Here is a 23,299-nt window from a genome sequence, read left to right on the forward strand (position 1 = left end):
ATTACTGACATTATTGTATTAGGAAATTTCTGATAGCCAATCTTCAAATTAGCCATTAAAAGTTTAAATGAATAATAATGTCGAGAATGATATTTACTTTTGATTTACCTTGCTGGAGTCATACTAAAAAGTTAATAGAAAAAATTAATAAATGTTTACTTTACCTCTGTTATCTCTAGGAGGAGGGTCATTCTTAATAGAAGCCACAGTCCGTCGATTCTATACAACAAAAAAATGCTCATTTACTCTCTTTACCCTTCACATATTTATAAATTCAGCTTCCTTTAATTAAATTTAAGTAGGTGAACATGAAATATTATAAAACTAAATGGAAGAAAACTATAATCTTCTAATAAACTACTACTAATACTATCAACATTCAAGTTTCTTTATATGTATAAAGTATTGGCCACCATTTCCCACAAAAAGCAACATTCAGGAATTAGTAGGAGATAGGCACTGCTCATATTAATTCATTCAATCTTCATAACAACCCTATAGCAGTAATTACTATTATTATTCCGGTTTCATAGAAAACTGAAGCAAAGTGAAGTTAAGTAATTTCAGTAAAGGGTACAGTTGTAGTCATAATGCTAACACCATGTGATACATTTCAAAAGCACGTATTACATTTTATCTTTGGATGTCAAAGTAATCAATAAAATATCAGTTTTAGACAACTTACAATCTACTGTTAAACATCAAAATACCATGAAATGCTTACTACCATTTCTTTTTTTTTCCTCAGTGTCATTTCTACTAAAAGATTTTTTATTGAAAGATTGGACTTTGAAAGACTTTGACACTTCATAGACTAGGGCAGCAGATTTCTGATTCTAGTATTTATTTACCAAGACTTCATTTTAGTCACCTGAAAAGAAAGATATCAAATAATGTCGTGATTCTCAATGCCAGAGAATATTTGCACATTTAAATCGGATGGGTACAATTAAAAGGATACTGATGCTAGGGCCTCATTTTAGATAAAATTAAAATGAATCTCTGGAAGTGGGCTAAGCGTCAGTATTTTAAAAAATTCTCCAGATGATTTTAATGCACAGCAAAGGCTACTAATAACATACCAAGAAGGATCAACTATTAAGATCCTTCAAGGTTGTGAAGTCAAATATGAAAAGCAGTCCATTTACAAGTCATAACTAAGGACCTCTAAGCAGTGACACTCCATATGCTAGCTAAATTATAGGAATTGAAAATCTGCCTCATGTTCATATGCAGAACTTATAAAGTAGAATGTTCTGTTGATAATGTTAGGCTTCCATATCACACTATATCTGGATGCTTATGTATGTCTTCCTTTCAAGATACCAAATTCCTATAGGGTTAAATTCATGCCTGTACATGACAAAACCAACAAAAACTTTTTGAAAACTCAAGACAAAGAACTACAGATTCAACAATGTTGTGGACCACCTGGTTTTAAAAGAATTGGATTTTGATACACAATTTTAATAGTGAGAGATTATTTTAAAAGGTAAATACCTTTTAAAATAATACAAATGACATGGCTTTTATTTTCGTAAAGTTAAAACTATTAGGGAGGATATACAGTATGGTTTTCAAGTTTATCTTCAGAGATAACACAGTAGTTAAACTATATTCTATCATGTCCCATCCTTCTCTAATGAACATAAGTAGCAGAATCATTACTTAAAAAGACTACTGGAGTGGGAATTTATTATGAATAATCAACACTCTTTCTTTATCTAAGTCATATGTATTCACCCAACAAACATGGACAGCAAAAGGTATATCTCCTGAGAAGCTATTAATCTTAGGAAAAATCCTAATGAGGAAAGGAATTTCCAGGATTTTACCTAATAATTATCATAACTGTCAACTAGACAACATCAGTCCTTCAAAGTATGTAATAAGCATATACATGACATGAAGATGGCAGAAAGAATTACAGGGTTTTTTTTTTTTTTTGTAAAGCAAACTAATACTTAAAACACACTCTTCACAGACTGTCAATTTCAAACCAGATCCCCAACACACCCACCCACCCTTGCTGTGAATTTTCATTACAAACCTTTACAATTTTGTTTACTTTGGCTGAGGATGTTGGAGGTGGAGGTGTTTCTGGACTGGGTTCAATTTCTTCATCAGGTACAAGGTCAGGGTTAAGTGAAAAGATGCTCTCGAGATCAATCTGTTTTATAAAATGCATAAATTTTGACATTAAATTTGGATATTATTTTACCAATTTATACAGAGTAATTGTTAAATGATTTCAGCCTCATGAATAGTAGTCCCTTGAAAACTAGATTATCTACCATTACAACCCACATATATTTAAAGATCTGTATTCAGACAACATTTTTGTGGGCACCTGGGTGGCTAATTTGGTTAAGCGTACAACTTCAGCTCAAATCACGATTTCAAGGTTCTTGAGTTTGAACCCCACATCGGGCTCTGACAGTTCAGAGCCTGGATCCTGCTTCAGATTCTGTGTCTCCCTCTCTCTCTGCCCCTTCCTTCCCTGCTTGCTCTCTTTCAAAATAAATAAACATTTTAAAAAATTGTTTTAAAAGACAGCATTTTGTGGTCCTAATTACATGTCCCATCACAATATTCAGGAGGAACCTACCAATCCTCGAGTGAAATTTTTTAATCATTTTTAAGTTTTTCAAGCAATGATAAGGAATACATGCACTATATAAAAAATTATATACTCTTCTGTTTCATTTTATATTTGGAACCTTGATTGCAGGACTAGAAATAAAATTTAACCCAGTGATTGGGGCACCTGGCTGGCTCAGGCAGAAGGGCATATGACTCTTGATCTCGGGATTATAGGTTCGAGCCACGCATTGGGTGTAGAGATTACTTAAAAAAAGATTTAGGGGTGTCTGGGTGGCTCAGTCAGTTGAGTGTCCGACTTTTAATTTCGGCTCAAGTAATGATCATAGGATCATGGGATCAAGACAGGGGTTAGGCTCCACGCTGAGCATGGAGCCTGCTTAGGTTTCTCCCTTTCTCTCGATCTCCTGCCCCTCCCACGCTCCCTCCCAGTACCCCTCTCTGCCCTTCTCCCCTGCTCTTACTCTCTCTCTCAAAAAAAAAAAAAAAAAAAAAATTAACCCAGTGATCATACCTCTTTGCCTTTTGTATCTCCATTTTCTATCCATTCAACAGTTACACTTTCATTATCTTCATTTAAAGATGTTACCATTGCTTGATGTATTCGGCCTAAGTAGGAAGAAAACATACATTACCATAAATTATGGTATCCCTAAACAATGTCCAATACAGTTTTACAATTTAGAAACTTTTAAAAGACTATACTAGTTTTCTTACAAGGGATTTCCAGACTCTCAGAATTTGGGAATAAACTTTGTCTATGGGATTATAAATGATGTGATAAGACCAGAAACTCGAAAAATTGGTTTAGAATGAAAATTTATTTTCAACATACATGAAAAATGGTTACATGATGGCAGAGAATACCTGAAATTCTTTATTCTATAGTTCTAATCATTAGACAATTTCCTTACTATGCGCTGATACTGACTATAAAACAGAAAATTCAGGGAGCAATTTTTACTACTGTATTAGTATAAAACACTTTGTATGTAAAAATCACTATCATATACTGTACAAAGTGACATATTTTTAAATGACATTATTTTAAGTAACATTATTTTCTAAGTCCAAAAAGGTTGGAAAATGTAATCTAAAATGTTCTCTTTCTTCATGCTGCCTATTCGAATCCATTTCGACACCTTATTTTCTTTGACAGCTCCAGTACTTAAATTTGTAGAGACAGGATGTCTTATGTAATATATTAAACTTGTTTTCCCTTTCTCAGTAGACTGTGGATCTTACTTGTTAATAACCATAGAACCAATTATTTTTAATTATTAGGGAATATTCCATTATGTTTATTACAACTTATTTAATATCTATTCATGGTCACTTAGGTTATGTGTAATTTTTACTATTATAAACAATGTAATGAATACTACTGCACATGTGTTATTATACACTTGTTAGATTATTTCTTTGGGACAAATTCCTAGAAACAGATCAATAGGTTTTAGAAGTACATGTGTATGTGTGTGTGTGATTTCTTATTTATTTGTCTTCCGCTTACCCACCCATTTGATTATAGGTCAAGGAAGGACAGAAACTACATTATGGATGTGCATTTTTATATTATCTAATAAAATGCTAAACATATAGAATTTTCCTATGTATTTCCCAAATGAAATCCTTGGAGGGGACCTGTAATTTACCTTAAGATAGTACCTCTTTAAATATCTTTTTTAAAAAAAGATACACAGTACATGAAACGAACAATGTTATTGTAAAAATCAAGCATTTACTGAGATAAGTGGACATTAGAGAATCGGGTATTGGGGGTGGACAGAAATGATGAACTGGAAAATACTGAGAAGACTCAAGGGAGAGGCTTAAAAAGGGGAAATTAGACAACATTCACTGCAATTTTATTTGGACAGAAATTAGGTAAACAACCAACAGAAGTGGTATGTGTCAGTCAGAAGCAGATGTTGGAAGGACAAGAGTTTTACTATGAAAGATAAAAGGTGGGGTAAAACAGCACTATGGATGGAAAACTTTCAGGGTGATATGGATATGAAATCAGTGAATGAAGAGGGATATAAAATAGGATTGAGCAGACTGAGCCTCAGACCCTGACAAAGATCTGACAATGTGCTGGACAACCCAGTAGGGAGCTCCAAAGCAAAGACTGCCCATTACAACCATCCCCCACTGAGACAAAATGGAAATACCTTAGAACCCACATCATGCTCAGTCACTGGTTGGAAGTTTTCTAGGAAACACAAGGCCTCAGTTCAAAATTTAAGGAGCCTAAATTAACAGCTAGAGGTTGTCAGCTAAATGTTCTCCCTGAAACTGAAGGAGTAGTAGTTCCTTAAAGGGAGATCCGAGCAATGCATCTACATAGCTGCCACAGGATATGAAAAAGAAAGGGATGCCTATGTGGCTCAGTTGGTTAAGCATCCAACTCTTGATTTCAGCTCAGGTCATGATCTCACAGCTTGTGAGTTCAAGCCTAGCATCAGGCTCTGCACTGACAGTATAGAGCTGGCTTGGGATTCTCCCCGCCTCTCTCTCTCTCTGCTTGACCCAACTTGTGCTCTCTCAATATATAAATAAATAAACTTTTAAAAAAAGAAAAGAAAAAGAGAAATGGAGTTTAGCTGGTAGAAGTGAAGAGTGGACCCCAGAGAGCCATGAGTTGTCCTGATGGTCTCCATTACAATCTAAGAGGAACCCCCACTGCTACATCAAGCCCCACATTTATCACCATCTCAAGATGATTAGGGAGACTGAGATCCAGCAGCTACTGTCTCCCAACCCTACCACTCCTGACAACCTCAAAACAGTAATATCCACAAGTACAAACAAGGTTACTACAACAACAACAAAAAATGTATTTAAATATCAGACTACCACAAAGAATAACTTTAGGCAGGAAATGGAGAGGGTGTAGCTGAGGTTGTTGAAGAGTAGAGACAGGGGGTCTCCATGCAATTACCAGCAGAAAGTACCACAGTAATGAGAAAGAGGAAACGTCTATCATGTTGCAAAAGCAAGACCAATATCACATTCCTACTATTTGGCATCTACTACAATATTTCAACTTGCCTTGAGGAGGAAGAGTGGACTACAGACCTAAAGAACTATATAGGTCACAATCTCACAGGGACCTTAATCTTCAAAGTCAAACTAGAGAAATCAGCAATAAAGAGGATAAAGAAAATTCTCTTTTGAAAACCCATTATCAGCAGTTCTCAATAGCTGTACCTCTAGAAGTTCACTTACGAATGCAGAAAGCCTTAGGCCACAAGTAAACAGAGTCAAAAGCAGCTAATTCACCAGTTAAGACTAAGCTCAAGAGGTTTAAGAAGGCAGAAATGTTGAGAGAGAAAGGAAAAATTGTTGGCTTATCTCTAACAGGGTCCAGGTTACTCATCTAATAGGAACAAAGAAATATGAAATTCCAATAACAAGAAACGAATAAAGACTAGAGCTGAATGAATGAATCAAATCTCAGGTGTTTGTTTTTTGGCCAATGGATGAGATAACCAGAAATATCTGCAATATGGGGTTTCGATTATGTTTACCAAAAGTTGCCTCTAAGAAAATGTTTTAAGTCTAACTGTATCCAATATACCTTTGAAAGTTTAAAAAAAATGTTTTATATATAGTTCAAGTGAGATACTTAAATTTCTCATTTTTAACTATAATAAAAAATTATAATTTGACTTTTTCCAAAGGCAAATAGTTAACATCTGTTAAGTAATAAAATAAAAAGGACAAATATACACAACATTTTTCAAGGGAAAAAAAACCATTATGATGATCTCTAAATCAAAAACAAGTACTTTATCTTAAGTCTCAGTTATTAATAGGGACCATGCACAGTTGTTGATAAAGATAAGGAACCACAGATCAGAGACAAATCAGAATTTGAAGTATCTTTCCCTAGAACCTGGTATAATTTTCCCACATAGCCCCTCCAATACCATCATCACCTTTCTCTGGTTTGAGAAAATTCCTGTGCTCCATCATCGCTAATTTATTGTCCTTTGACTCTCTGATTCCCCATTTACTTTATTGTAAATTGTATCATATACACTTCTACATTAAAAAAAAAAAGATCACACACCTGTGTATTCACCACCAGCCAGGTTAGAAAACAATACCTTTGAAGGGTGCCCAGTGGAGCATGTGACTCTTGATGGAATGTACTGCGTTTGAGCCCCACAATGGGCGTAGAGATTACTTAACAATAAAATCTTTAAGGGGTGCCTGGGGTGGCTCAGTCAGCTAAGCATCTGGCTTCAGCTCAGGTCATGATCCCAGTTTATGGGTTTGAGCCCCGCGTTGGGCTCTGTGCTGACAGCTCAGAGCCTGGAGCCTGCTTCAGATTCTGTGTCTCTTTCTCTCTGCCCCTCCCTGACTTGTGTTCTCTCTCTCTCTCTCAAAAATAAACATAAATTTTTTTTAGTAAAATAAAATCTTAAAAACAAAAAAGAAACCATACTTTTGAAACTCCATATGCCCCCCTCCCTAACTGAATCTCCCTTTCCCGTTTTCCCCACCACCAACAGTAACACTATCCTAATTTAAGATAATCATACTGTGGCTTTTCTTTAAACTTTTACCATTTATAAATGTAACACAAAAATACCTGAACAGCTTACCTATTTTTAAACTGCATCAATGGACTGACATCACTTTAAGGCATGCTTCTGTTGTACACTAGTTTTCCAAGATTTATTTAGGTTGTTGTAAACTAATTCATATGAAAGTGCCAAAACTTATCTACTCTGTTGACAAACATGTGTTTTCATATTTTTGCTATTAGGAACAATAGTGCTAAAGGCATTCTTATACACGTGTACTGATACATGTCTAAGAAATATAGAATATACACATATGTATCTTTTCTAGTTATGGCCACCATGTTTCCCAGAATGACTGGACCCCACAATGATTTGCAATCCTACTAATTACCTCATATCCACTATGATCTTAATTTGGTTCTAATTTCTCTGACTTAATGAGGCTATGCCTATTTTTGTGTTTGCTGGCCATTCAAACCTTTTGACTGTTTTTTTCTTTCTACTTCCCTGCAGAAATTCTCCATATATCTTGGTATCAATTTTCTGTTATAAGTGTTGCAAGTATTTTTCTCCAAAGTTTTTACTTCATGATAGCTTCTGAAGGATTTCAAGATGTTAATTTTAATGTCAATATATATGTCTCAATCACGGCTTTTCACATTCTAAATTATTCCTGAGACTCGGGTCATTGAGAAAGTTTCCGACATTTTCTTCTACAGTTTCACAGTCTTTTATACTCATGACTGCAATCTACTGTCATTTTGATTTCTGTGCACGGCAACACAATTCCACACCCCCCTCCCCCAACCCAACCCATGAAAAACAAATTATCCCAGTGCCATTTCCTGGAAGGCCCTTCCTTCCCCAACTTACCTGCACTCTGACATGTCAAATTTCAAGCAAACACACATCAGCCTATTTGTATATCCTTGAACCAAAATTAGTGTTACTGTTACAGCTTTACAGTAAGTCTTGCTAGCTGGTAAAAGAGGCTTTCCCACCTAAATGTTCTTTAAGAGTTTCTTTGATCTTCTTAGCCTTTTGTATGTTTGTATAAATTACAGAATCAGCCTATCAGTTTCCAAAAATCAAAAAACCTAATAATTTAAAAAACCACCTGTCAGGATTCTAGTTGGAATTGCATGAACTATCTTGTGTTGGATCTTCACATCATTGACTAAGAGTAATAGTTGCCAAGTTTTCCTTCCTCATACCAATCTTACTCTGGAAAGTTTAAAATTAGAATTATTTGGGGGTGCCTGGGTGGCTCAATCGGTTGGGCATCCGACTTCGGCTCAGGTCATGATCTCACGGTTCATGGGTTCGAGCCCCGTGTCGGGCTCTGTGCTGACAGCTGGCTCAGAGCCTGGAGCCTGCTTCAGATTCAGTGTCTCCCTCTCTCTCTGACCCTCCCCTGCTCATGCTGTCTCTCTGTCTCTCAAAGATAAATAAAACATTTAAAAAATAAATAAAAAATAAAATTAGAATTATTTGAACCCTGAGTATCTGGTTAAAACCATCTTGGCTTAGGATTTTATTTATAAAAAGATTCAATTTTCTCAGCAACTATAAGATTACTGGAGTTTTCTATCGGGGACTTTTGATAATTATATTTTTTTCTAGATTTATTTAAGTTTTCACATTTTGGGCATAAAGTTGTTTATAATTACCTTGAATGCCTGTGGCAATCTGTAACAATCACATTTTCATTGATAATTTTTCAACGTTCTTTCTTGGTAAATCTCATATCAGATTTGTCAGTTTTGTCTAAGAACAACACTTGGTTTTGTTGAGCCCTTTCAGTGTGTTATTAAATACTTAATTACTGCTCTTAACGTTATTCTTTCCTTTAACTTATTTTGGACACATTTTGCTGCACCATTTTTTTCTCAAATTCTGAAGATGGATGCTTTGCTTATTCATCTTTGTCCTTTTTTTTCCTGGTAAGCAGTAAAAGCTACACATTTCTCTCTAAGAACTGCTTTATTATTTTTTTTTAACGTGTTATTTACTTCTAGGAGAGAGAGAGAGAGAGAGCGCGAGCAGGGGAGGGTCAGAGAGAGGGAGTCACAGACTGAAACAGGCTCCAGGCTCTGAGCAGGCAGTCACAGAGCCCGGCGTGGGGCTTGAACCCACGAACCGCGAGATCGTAACCTAAGCAAAAGTCGGAGGCTTAACCGACTAAGCCACCCAGGTGCCCCTCTAAGAACTGCTTTAGCAGCATCTTACAAATTTTTATATTTAGTATTTTTGTTATGATTGAGTTTAAACTATTTTCTAATTTTATGAATCTCTGACTCATGAGTTTTCTAGGAAACCTGTTAATGATTTTCAAAGATGAGTCACTTGACCAATGACAATAAGTAATGTCAGAAATAACTGGTATGATTTCCCAGAGCATGGTGGCTGGGTATCAGCCCCGTATTTCTACTTTAATCAAACTGGACCGCCTCCCTTGGAAGAACATTTTCTATAAACCTAGCTCCAGGGAGCTCCTCTTTAAAGAGAAGCCACATCAGTCTCCGTCTTCAAACACAGAACTTGACTGTGTGTCTGCTTTTTTAAAAGTCTCTTCATCTTCCTACAGGAATTCAACTTCTGCCATCCTTGCCTGCAAAGCCCTGCCATCCCTTAGTATTTCTGACCCATCTCTACTTCATCGTGATATCCTGTTCTTGAGCTCAGCTATGCCTTTCTGTTTTCCTTATGTATCTGGGGCAGAAGGATGCCAATACATAAGCTTTACTGTGCTATTCTGATCAGAAGTCCCAATCCATCTTTAATTCTGTATTGTCATATTTTTTCTGCGCCATTTTTTTCTCAAATTCTTAGGATGGATGCTTTGCTTATTCATCTTTATGATGGGAGTCGAATGTGAAAACTTTAGGTTCATACTATCATAAATAGTCACTATTATATAAATTAACTGTAACTGTTACAATCTCAAAACTCAAGATATTTATAAGTTTTCAACTTTATTTCAACTACTTGTAAAGATAAACTACAGTGTAGAAAATGTCATCTTTTGAGAGCAAAGGAAAATACTTGGGAAGAGTTTTAGAAAATAAAGGCAAATCCTGCAGAACCTCTCTGCCCCCATTCCCTGTAGAATACCTCCTCGTGTTTAATACCCAAACTTCATAAAACATACTTCTCTCTCAATGCAAGATACTTTGGCCAATGTTTATTCAAGAAAAGATTTATATTTGTCTATGCTAAAACTCAATTCACATTTTCAACAAAAGAGTATGCAAGAAAAGTTGAGTTACATTCCAAATAGAATTGATAGATGGTCAGAATCACATATTAAAAAGTATGTCAAGTATCAAAATGATACAAGATGTAGGCACAGAATGATGCTTGCATTATACACATTATGAGCCATTTTCTGACAGTGTGTGCTCGTCCTGAATGTATTTCCACAGTCTCTCATTATTTACTACTCCTTGTTTTGCCTAGTGTTGAATGACTCCCAAAATATTTAAGAAAATGTTAAAAGAGGATGGGCAAAATGCAATTATGATGAAAAAAAGTTTTTACTGCATATAAAAGTGATTTGTTACCCTTAATACTTATTAAGTATTAAACATGATAGTTTTTACTTATATGTAGGTGATTTTATAGTGTCAGTTGCATTTATGAAATAGTTTAGGGAATCTGAGTCAACGATGAGCACTGTAATGTTTTCCCACTTAAAATAAAGGCAAATAGGAGCGGCAGTTGGTTAAAGCGTCTGACTCCTGATTTTGGCTCAGGTCATGATCTCTTGGTGGTTCTGGAGTTCCAGTCCCGAGTCAGTCCCTGCTTTGGATTCCCTCTCTTTCTCCCTCCCTCTCTGCCCCTCCCCTGCTAGCACGAGCATGCACACACACTCTCTCTCAAAATGAATAATAAACATTAAAAAAATTAAAAAATAAAATAAAGTCAAATAGACTCCCACTCAACAGGATTTTCAAGAATACATTATGGACCTTAAATGTGTATGTTTAAAAACAGGATCCTCCTAAGTTTCTGTTACTGATAACTAATAGACTTTTAAATATAATTAAATCATATGATAAATATAATTAAATCATAATAACCAAGAAGAAAAAAAATCACAAGGTCTAAGTTTGATCATTTTTAACCTAAAAAGACTAATTTCATACGGTTCAACTCCAAATAAATCTATATTTCACCCCAAATTTAGATGTCAGGGTAATTTATAAAACTATTAACTGCTAAATCAAACAATATAAATATATAAAATATTTAAAAATAATAGCCTTTACCTCAAAGCCTTTTTATGTTTAGTTCACTTTTAGAAATATTTTTTGCATCATTTAAGTCTCAACTTTTGTTTGGTGAAATCAAAGAGAAAACAGTTCAAATCTCAACTTTTAAAAATACTGGTAAACATTAAGACAAATTATTTTTTAAAAATGGCTGAATGGAGAACAAACAACAGAATTTAAGCCACCTTTGCCCCAGTGAACAAAAATAACTATGGATTCTGTATTTCAGAATTTTCTAATCTTTAAAATTAAGGTGGTTACTTCAGATTGCTATTAGCACTATTTAGAGCTTGCCATAAAATCTCATATATTTATTGCGCTGTCAAAAACAAGTCTTACATGTTGACAATTGCCTTTTGGTCTCTGAAAACAGGATCCTATTATATGTTCCTTAGTTCACAGCTGAATTCACAGCAGCTGCGAGGCTAAGAAATGCCAGCAACCAATTAGGCTGGCATAAACCTTGTCTAGCATATAAAGTATAATTTGGTTGCAAATGTAGAAGACAAGAGCTAATATAAAAACAGCCAAGAATACTAATAAAATATCATTACAAGTATTTAAAAGACTGAATATTTAAAATGCTAATATTTAATATATTTTTTTTTATTTAAAAAACAGTGGTAGAATGTTAGGAAAAACATGAAAAAGCAACAATCAATTCTTTTTCAGACCCACTCTGCTTTTTGTTTTTGTTTTTTAAAGTTTATTTATTTACAGAAAGACAGTACAAGCAGGGCTGGGGCAGACAGAGGGGGAGAGAGAATCCCAAGCAGGTTCCATGCTGTCAGCACAGAGCCTGAAGCAAGGCTCAATCTCATGACGTGAGCCAAAATTAAGAGTCAGACACTCAACCAACTGAGCTACCCAGATACCCTGCTAATAAATTTAAATATATAGCTCTCTACTTTTTTCTTGTTAAAACCTCTAGTAACCCTCCCAATTTTCAATCAGAATACCACTACCTAATTTGATAGGCTCTTTTTTCTTGACTCTTTTTAATTATTTTGATAATTATTCNGCCAGGTAGGGGCAGAGAGAAGGAGAGACAGAAGCCCAAGCAGGCTCCACACCATCAGCATACAACCTGATGTGGGGCTCAAACTCACTAACCGTGAGATCACGACCTGAGCCGAGATCAAGAGTCAGATGCTTAAATGACTGCACCACCGAGGTGCCCCCTTTTTTTCTTGACTTTTAAAGTGGTAATGAGGGAAAACCAGGCTGGCTCAGTTGGTAAAACATTCGAGTCTTGGATCTTGGGGTCCTGAGTTCAAGCAGCACATTGGGTATAGAGCTTACTTTAAAAAAAAATGGTAATGAAATCTAGTTCTCTCCTTTTGTACCTTTGCAAGCAGAGACTAAAAGGAAAAGCAACCATAAATACCCATTCTCAGGGGGCACCTGGGTGGTTCAGTCAGTTGAGCGCCCGACTTCAGCTCAAGTCGTCATCTCACAGTTCGTGAGTTCAGGCCCACATCAGACTTACTGCTGTCAAACTGTCAGCGTAGAGCTCACTTCATATCCTCTGTACCCTTCTCTCTGCCCCTCCCTCACTTGCACTCTCCACCCCCCACACAAAAATACCCATTCTCAGAAAAAAGAAGTAAATACTACTCTGAATTATGAAATCGTACATTCAGAACAGTGCTTGACAGAATGTTTCCAGAGGGTGATTAAAATACACATGCTTACTCAAAATAGTTGGTAATAAATGATATCTGAAAGGAGAAACTTTTGGGGCACCTGGGTGGCCCAGTCAGTTAAGTGTCCAACTTCAACTCAGTTCATGGTCTCACAATTGGGAGTTCGTGCCCCACAGTGGGCTCTGTGCACTGTCTGCTTAGGATCCTCTGTCTCCCTCTCTATCTGCCTCTCCCCAGCTTGTACTCTATCAAAAACAAACAAACAAAACAAAAACAAAAACAAAAATGAAATGAGCACTTTCTTCCAACTCATTTCCTACCAGGAGAGAATCCAGGTAAATTATCTCAAAATACACTGACCTCAAACTGATTTGGTGACTTCAATCATGTGACTGATGAAAATAAAAGATCTCGCATTGTTCTTAAACTTGATACAAAATAGTGATTCCAGTACAATAAATCAATTGTACATTTAGTTTACATTTAACATTTATTTACAGAACCAAGTACCAGTGTAGAATGCATATTCAAAAAGTTGACTGCATCTTTCCAAGTAGAATCAAAGCAAATCAGGTTATATTGGCTTTAGTTGTCTCAGGTTCGTTTTACAGCTGTCTTTTAAAACAGATATTCTTTTTTCAGCTTACTCTAACTTAGACGGTAAAAGGATGCTCTTTCAAGAGTATAAAAAAAATTCACCTAAGTTTACAATGTAATTTTCTGACATTATAATAGTAAAGTCGGAAAAGTTGGGAAAACAGAGACTGCCAAAATGCTGCTTTAAAATAGAAAGACTAAATATGACAAAGGACACCACTAAAGCATTATTTAGAAAATAAACATTATTAACTACACAGTAATAATCATTCATCGTTTCTTATTTTGCCAACTATCTCAAAGCATTTTATAACTTATTATTTACATTCTCTCCGACAGAAAAGAAAGTGGACATTTGTCAGAGATGATTACACCATATTCGGGAGAAGTCAAACTCTCAAACTCTGATATCCAGGTTTTGTGAACTAATCTAAACAGTGATGAAAAGAATCCTTAATGAGGACTATCTAAACGTCACACCTTCTTCAGTAGCTTTGCTGAAACAAGGAGCCATTAGAGAAGGATACAAATAATGCCTCAGCTGACACTGTAACAGTGCTGTTGCTGTTTAGTAAATCCCTGGGGAATGTGACTTTGCCAAACAGAGAGATCTTTTTGTTTTGGTTTATCACATTTTAAGATGTTACTGTTTATAACTAAATTCAAAAGTTCTAGCATTTCTCGTCTTCAGCTTTAAAGCACAAAGCTGGAATTCTGATACTAGAAAATTGGGAATGATACAGCTAAGAATTTTCATAAAGAAAATACAATTTAATATACGGGACAAACTTCATATTGTACACAAACTAGCAATTTTCTGATTCTTACCTCCCCTACCCACTGTTTTGAAAAGGGATATGAAAATTCAATACTGCTCAGTTTCTCTGGGGTGATAGAACAATGTCAGATCTTGTTGGGATGGTTTTTTGTGATGAATGAACCACAATGCACACTAACAATTTGTGCAGGTTTGTGATTTAGAAGAACCCATTGTGCAGCCTTTTAGGAAAGTTCCATTCTGAATTTGCACAGGTAGGAAGAAAAACATCATAAAGGGGCCAAGGTGCCATTAAAAAGTATTAAATCACTGTAGTTTCTTGATATTATTTTACATACTTGGGGTGAGGAGGAAAGATGATTAAAAATTGTCCAAAACACTCATAAAGGGAACATAAAAACAGAATTTCTTTTTAAAAAATCCCCAAAACACAAAACAGCATTTAAAAACCTTCATTTATTAACTAAGTAATTCAACACATTTTAATGAAAAAGTCATTCTTTATACCTATATTCCCTTGGGTTTTAGAATGCCCAAAATATATCTTTCTTTCCTTATTTGTTTAGAATAAAAGATCTGCGGGGCATCTGGGTGGCTTAGACGGTTAAGTGTCCGACTTTCGCTTAGGTCATGATCTCACGGTTTGCGGGTTCGAGCCCCGCGTCGGGCTCTGTGCTGACTGCCAGCTCAGAGCCTGAAGCCTATTTCAGAGTCTGTATCTCCCTCTCTCTTTGCCCCTCCACTGCTCACGCTGTCTCTCTCTCTCTCCTAGAAATAAATAAAAATATTTAAAAAAAAAGGGGGGGGGAAGGAAAAAAAAAAGAATAAAAGATCTGCTATCTCAAATACCAGTTTTACAACCAGTGGAGTTAAAAAAAAACAACACATTGCTGATAGTCCAAAGATGTGAAGAACTGCCTTTCACAGATGTTTGGCTGGACACATTAAGCAATGCTATCTAATTGCTCCCTAGCTTAAATTCTTATGTACTCAAGAGGGAATTCTATACCAATACAGCTGTGCTATTTTGTGAACTTTTCATAGCTACATGTAGATATATTATCTTCTCTTACGCTTAAACACATCCTAACAAGACATATGGATCTCTTGCAAAGTTTTCAACAGAGGTGACACATGTAATGTAAATATGTTTATTAACAAAATTTAAACATAACTCATAAAACTGCCAAAAATATTATGAAATGTTCAACTATTTCAACTGGTTTTCAGCTATCCTCCTACCTTTCATTAGGAAATTTAAGACCTGAATTCAGTTGACTGAACGCAATATTGTTTTGTAAAAGTTGCGGATATGTTAATGAGGACACCAAGCCAACTGACGTCACCAGAATCTTTCAAAAAACCTCTCACTGATAAAGAGAACAAGCAATCTGAATATTCTGAGATGAATTATACTGTTTATCACTTAGAAGAGAAACTTGCTACTCTATAGAAACAGTAACATATGCCACAACTAATAAGAAAAAAATCCCTAGTATTCAAAATCTACCCTGTCTACACTTCCTGTTGTCCAGGATAAGGTGGCAGAAAAGCTTCCTGGAAGTCCTAAGGAGTATTATAAACACATCATAAGTGATACTAAAAAAACACATATTCTAAAAAAGCATTTTTCACCAGAAGATGAAGACTATGGAAACTGCCTACCAAGACAAATAATGATACCGACGTTTAAACATTCAGGGGTGCCTGGGTGGCTCAAGCATCAACTTTGGCTCAGGCCATGATCTCACAGTTCATGAGTTCAAGCCCTGCATCAAGCTCTCTGTTGACAGCTCAGAGCTGCCTCTGTGTTTCCTTCTCTCTGCCCCTCCCCTGCTTGTACTCTCTCTCTCACAAAATAAACATTAAATACTTTTTTAATTGAAAAAAAAAATTCAAAACAAAAATTCTACATAGATGAAATCTTGATTGGAAATACTGAATTTGTAGTCATACTAGTGCAATGTCAAACCAGCCACCACTGAAAATCAATTAGTTTAACTTCAAAGGAGTCACATTCTGAACCACTATAGAAAAATGCATTCCTTCATGCATTATTCTATTGCTTCAATAGCAGTCCAAATGCAGAACATTTATTTACCCATTAACTCCTTTGTTATGGACTGAATTATGTCTCCCTGCAAATTCATATGTTGAAGTCCTAACCCCTATTAGGATTGTGTTTGGAGATGAGGCTTTGGGAGTTAGATATAAGTAAGTCTTAATGGTGGAACTCTCATGATGGGATTAGTAGCTTTCCAACAGGAAGAAGGAGATGCTCTCTCTGCCAAGTGAGGACACAGAGAAGGAGGCCATCTGCAAGACAATTAGAGGGCTCTTATCGGGAACCCAGTCAACCAACACCTTTAACCTGACTGGACTTTCTAGCTTCCAGAACTGTGAGAAATAAATGTCTGTTGTTTACATGCCACTCAGACTGGAGTATTTTGTTCTAGCATCCAGAATAGACTAAAATATTCTCTTTCAAATGATATTGACCAAGATCAAGAAAAAGAGATTACAGATATGGCATATTCCCTGCTCTGTGCCAAAATCTCCATCCCTGATTGCCATGTCTCTACTTTCTGCCCAACCTCTGCTCCACTCTACCTATGGAAACCTATGATGATAGAGGCTCTAACCCATGGATATTTCTGTTTTCAATGCCTAGCCAATGTGGATTAAGAAACTAGGTGATCACTACTTTAAGCCCTTTTACCACTAGGGTAAAATGTGAAATACCAAATGTAGTGTGGCTAGAGCAAAAAGTGTGCAAAGAAAAATAAAGCCATAGAAGCTCATTATTGGCAGAGACTAAAGTCAGACTATGAGTTGGTTTTATACATACTGTTTTGAGGTATCTACTTGACATCTAGTGGAGGTATAGTGTGCCCATGTAAACAGCATATATCTGGTATACTGAGGATGGTCTTGGGTAAAGATAAAAGCTTCAGAACTGTCAGTGTATAGATCCTGCATTCTCAACAGGGATGATAGTGCTCTCAAGAAGGTAAAAACTGGCTCTTTGGAAGGAGGCATCTTAAATATTACAATGGCCTGTGGCTCTCCAAAGGACTATAGTATGAAAACAGAATATATACGGTATTAAAACTTCATGGGAGGGTATGACTATGGGAAAAAAGTCTAAAATAGCACTCTGAAGGAGGGCAATAATTAAAAGAAGTTTTGGAAAACAATGACAGAGTATTTAAGGCAATGAAAGTGGATGTGATCACCAAGAGAATGTGGATGGAAAATCTGGTCTTCAGTGTACAGAAATCAGGGAGATAATGAGATATCAGCCAAAAGGATGAAGAAGCTGCATGAGGAAATTAAGAAAAATCAGGAACACAGAGTCCTGGAAGGCAAGTGAAGAATGTATTTCAGGGAAGAGAGAATAAATCAACAGCATCAAATGCTGTCAACGTATCAGGTAAATAAGAGCAATGCCTAAAAGTCAAAGTGAGGTCAACATTTTTTTTTTAAGATGAAAGAAGAAACAGCATTCCAATGTTGATGAAAGTGATTCAGAAGAGAAGATGAAGTGGTAACCCTGGGCAGATAAAAAGGGAATAGGATCTAGTCTATAAGTGGAGAAAAATGTCCTAAACCAGGACAGAAAGAGTATTTATTCATGACAAAATGAGGAAGAGAGTTATAGGTGTAGATATTGATACTTGGGTAGACGAAGTAGACTTGTAGAAGTTCTTTTCTGGGAGCACCTGGGTGGCTCAGTTGGTTAGGTGTCTGACTCTTGATTTCGGCTCAGATCCTGATCTTATGGTTATGGGATGGAATCAAGGGTCAGACTGTATACTGGGCATGGAGCCTGCTTAAGATTTTCTCTTCCTCTCCTCTCATGTACATACATGTGCTCTCTCTCTCTCTCTCAACAAAAAAATTATTTTCTGAGTGCTTTTATTTGTCAGTGGTGAAACGGCAAGCAAGGTCATCTGCTTAGTATGGGTGAGTTAATATTAACACTAAGGATTTTATGATAAAAGTCTGCTAAGAAAGAGTGAATGTATTGGAGATATGATTGCTCATTCAAAAAAAAAAAGCAACCATGAATTTAAATTGTGGTCAGTTAGCATAAATGTAATTTTCTCCCACTCTAGTCAATTTCAGACAATCAAGAAAGGACAAGGAAGTATAAAATATACATGAGGGAGAGGGAGTGATATGCCAATCAACTGAGGGGGGGAAGGGAGCTGAAGGTATATATACAAGGCAGTGCTTATAAGAAAGTTAAGTAAGGACATGAAGGGAGTAAGGAACAAAAACAATAAGGAACAATAAAAAAGTAGCAGGACTATAAATCCTGGTAGGGTCAAAAGATCAGTGAAATCAGGATACTAGAAGGAATATGCTGGAAAGACAGAGTAGTAAGTGAAAAATAGGATATGCCTAAAGTGGAGATTATAGAGATACTGCAAGGAGACATATGTACAAGTATATAGTAATTGAGCTAAGGCCAAGGGAAAGATCACTCAAAGGAAGGAAAGAAGTTCAAAGAACTGAGAGGTCAGGGTCCTGGAAGGCTCACCTATACATGAATGCTGCAATTACCAAGAAATAGGATTGGAAATAGGTAGGAGACAGTAACGGTTGAATAAGAAGCAAAAATCTTCAAGAAATTAGGAAAGTTGGCAATGTCTTAGACGTCTATCGCAGGAAACCAAGTATATGGTGTTTCCATTAACCAAGGTAAGAAATACAGGAAATACAGAAATACAGTGATAAAAGGCAATGGATTCCATTTTTGATGAGTTTAATTTGAAATACAGACAGGAAATCCATGTGGTAATATCTAGATCTGAAACTCAAGAGAAAAGATACAGTCTCAAAAGACATTTTTAAAAAGTTTATTTTAAAAATTTTAATTGTTATAAAAAATTACTAACATACAATATATTTACAAACAGCAAATATCCTTCATTTAGTTTCATAAATGTCATAAACATTTATTTAACACATGGCCAATCCTAGTGCCATTCTTCCCACCACCACAAATGGGTTATTTCTAAGCATATCTCAGATATTAATCATCCATATTTACTGCAGTAGAGAGATAAATTTATAGGATTTTCACTTTTTTAAAAAAATCCATTTTAATGCATTTATTTTTCTTCCTTTCCCAGTTTCATTTAATAATAGGAATCCTATGCCATAGATCCAATGTTAAGGTAATTAAGGAGAGAGGATCATCAAAGAAACGGAAACAAATCATCTTTACCATAGTTCAAGTTTAAACTCCATGTCCTATATATGTCTTTATGCCAGGTTTTATGCTGTGCTTACTATGATTTCTCTAAATCCAAGACACACATTATACTTACATGTACACCTACACACCTAACAGTTAACTTCCAGCTATCTTTCAATTCTGGTAACAAAGACAGCCAACTTCAAGACTAGGATTTCATCATATTCTAAGATCGTATTTATCTTCTATCAAACTGCAGTTGATTTTTTCACAAATGCTAAATAATTTGTTCTCTATTTTGAAAGATCAAGAATGAGAGTTAAGAGTAGAAAACATATGCAAATATTTTAGGTGATATGGGTCATGGAAAGAACTATAAAAGGACATAAAAGCAGATCATGCCTTAGATTAGGCAAATAGTTTCTTAGAACAACAAAAGCATAAGCAACAAAAGATGAATAAACTGGATGTCAACAAAATTAAAAACTCCTGAGGTGCCTGGGTGTCTCAGTTGGCTCAATGTCCAACCTTGGCCCAGGTCATGATCTCATGGCTTCTGAGTTCCAGCCTCACATCGGGCTCTGTGCTGTCAGGAGAGCCCACTTTGGATCCTCTGTCTCCCCTACCCTGTGGCCCTCCCCTCTTCAGTAACCCCCCATAAAAAAAGTGTTTAAAAATAAAAGTTAAAAAAATTAAAAATTCCTGTGCTTCAAAGAATACTAACCAAAAGAGGGAAATGACAACCTACAGAATGGGAGAAAATATCTGCAAAGCATATATCTGATAAAGAAATAATATCCAGGGGTGCATGAGTGGCTCAGTTAAGCGTCCTTTGCTTCAGGTCATGATTTATCGGTTCATGAGTTCAGGCCCCACACTGGGCTCTGTGCTGACAGCTCAGAGCCTGGAGCCTGCTTCGGATTCTGTGTCTCCCTCTCTCTCTCTGCCCCTCCCCCACTCATGCTCTGTCTCTATCACAAAAATAAATATTTTTTTTAAAAAGAAAGAATATCCAGAACATATAAAGAACTTCTACAACTCAAAAAAAAAAAAAGAAAGAAAGAAAGAAAGAAAGAAAATCTAATTTTTACAATGAGCACAAAATCTGAAGAGACATCTCTTTAAAACAGATACACAAATGGCTAACAAACACATTTACAACCATGAGGATGGCTATAATAAAAAAGACGGACAATAACAAGTCCAGCAAGGATGTGGGAAACTGGAACCCTCAAGTACTACTGGTAAGCATGTAAAACGGTGTAGCACTGGGAAACCATACGACAGGTCCTCAAACAGTTAAGCACAATTACCACATGACCCAGCAATTTCACTCTTAGGTATATAACCAAGAAAATGTAAAACATATGTCCACACAAAAACTTATAGATGAATGTTAGCCATACTAGCAAACCAAACAAACAAACAGAAACTCCCAAAATCTAATCTAAATGCCCATCAATTGACAAATAAATAGGAAAATAAAATGGAGTATTATTCAGGTATAGGTACTGAAACATACTACAACAAGAATAAACTTTAAGCACAGATTATGGTTAGGGAAAGAAGTTAGGACATTTAAAGTCATATACTGTATAGTTTCACTTATATGTTCACAATAGGCAAATCCACAAAAATAGAAAATTGAGCAGTGGATGCCAGTGGCTAGAGTAAGGAGGGACTGCACAGTGACCGCTGATAAGTAATGGTATGCGTTTGTCTGGGGTGACGAAAATGTTCTGAAATTACACTGTGGCAACAAATGAACAACTCTGAATATACTTAAGATCACATAACTATATACTTTAAAAGGGTGAAAAAAATGTTTTCTCATCTGGATTTTTTCCCCTTTTTTCTTTATTGAGAAAAAAATGACATCTAACATTTTATTAGTTCCAGGTATACAACATAAGGACTCAGTATTTGTAGATACTGGGAAATGATCACCAGAAAAAATTAACATCAATCATCATACAGAGCTACACCTTTTTTCCGGTGATGAGAACTTTTAAGACGTACTCTTAGCAATTTTCAAATATACAACTACAGTCCCCATGCTGTTCATTATATCCCCAAGACTTCTTTTACAACTGGAAATTTCTATCTTTCAACCTGCTTCACCCATTTTTTTCACTCTTCAATGCCACTTCAGGCAATCACCATTCTTCTCTCTTTATCTGTGAGTTTGGTTTTGTTTTTTTTGTTGTTGTTGTTGTTGCTGCTGCTTTTTGTTTTTGTAGATTCCACATATAAGTAAGATCATGGGGTATTCGTCTTTCTCTGATTTATTTTACTTAGCATAATGCCCTCAAGATCTATCCATCCATCTTGTCACAAATGGTAAGATTCACTTCTTTATATGGCTGAATAATATTCCATTCCATTTAACCATTCATTCACCATCCACGAATACTTAGGTTGTTTCAGGTCTTGCTGTAAATATCGGTGCAATGGACATGGGGGTACAGGTTATCTTTTCTAGATAGGATTTCATTTCCCTTGGATAAATACCCATATGTAAAATTGCTCAATTACATGGTAGTTCTATTTTTAATCTTCTGACGAATTTCCATACTGCTTTCCACAATGGCTGCACCAATTTAGACTCAACAAAAATATACAAGGGTTCTCTTTTCTCCACATCATCACCAACACTTGTCATTTCTTGTTTGTTTTTTTTTTTTTTTAATAATAAACATGTGTATGTCTTGTTAGGAAAAACATCTGTGCAGGGCCTCTGCCCATTTTTAAATTGGATTGTTTAGTTTTGTGATATTGAATTAAGGATATTAATCCCTTATCAGATGATTTGCAAATATCTTCTCCCATTTAGAAGAATGCCATTTCATTTTGTTGATGTACAGAAGTTCTTTACTGTACTCCCTTATTTTTGCATTTATCACCTAAAAAGGATTATTATGACATGTGAGTTCTAGCTCAATTAAAAAAAGAAAAAAAAGTAGATCACAGTAACTAGGGAAAACACAGAGAAACAGAAGAGGACCAATGATAAAACACTGGGAAACAGCAATATTTAAGAGGCAGACAACACAGAAAAGAGATTAATAAGAACAGATCAAGAAGCTAAGAAAACTCAGATAACATAGTACAATCAAGTACAGGAAAACAATTTTAAAAAGTAGGAGGTGATAGACAAAAAGTACTACAGTTGACAAAAAATGTGAAAAATGCTCACCTTTACTAGTAACAATACAATTTAAATAAAACTTCTCCCTGTTGCCTATGAAGTTTTTTTAAAAAAACTTTACTGAGAAATAATTTACATAATATACAATTCATCTATTTAAAGTACAGAATTTAATGGGTTTTAGTATATGCAGATATTTGCAATCATCACCAGGTTTGTAATATTTTAATCACTTCAAAGGCACCTCATATCCTGTAGCCATCACTTCCCCATTCCTCCAACAACCCCCTCCCCATAACAAGCAACCACTAATCTACCTTCTACCTCATACTATAGATTTCCTATTCTCGACATTTCATATAAATGAAATCATATACTGTTTGTGGTCCTTTGGGACTGGCTACTTTCACTAAGTATGAAGTTTTTTTCTTTTTCTTTTTTTAATGTTTATTTATTTATTTTGAGAGAGAGCACGCAAGCAGGGGAGGGGCAGAGAAAGGAAGAGAGAGAG

The 23,299-nt window shown here is 35.7% G+C and overlaps 1 protein-coding gene across 5 annotated transcripts in view; it reads right to left on the reverse strand.

Moving 5' to 3' along the window:
• KIF2A (kinesin family member 2A) overlaps positions 1-23,299 on the reverse strand; it is a 64,044-nt gene that overhangs the window by 29,432 nt on the left and 11,313 nt on the right. For all 5 annotated transcript variants that reach the window (XM_077751427.1, XM_077751424.1, XM_077751426.1 and 2 more), the window contains 3 exons: positions 3,116-3,210; positions 2,051-2,170; positions 165-219 (listed from right to left, as the gene is read on the reverse strand). In XM_077751427.1, coding sequence (XP_077607553.1) covers positions 165-219; positions 2,051-2,170; positions 3,116-3,210 — 270 coding nt within the window. The remainder of the gene's footprint in view (positions 1-164; positions 220-2,050; positions 2,171-3,115; positions 3,211-23,299) is intronic.

The sequence above is a fragment of the Crocuta crocuta genome, unplaced genomic scaffold (assembly GCF_008692635.1).
Source record: "Crocuta crocuta isolate KB4526 unplaced genomic scaffold, BGI_CrCroc_1.0 scaffold91, whole genome shotgun sequence".
In the NCBI taxonomy this organism is placed as follows: Eukaryota; Metazoa; Chordata; class Mammalia; order Carnivora; family Hyaenidae; genus Crocuta; species Crocuta crocuta.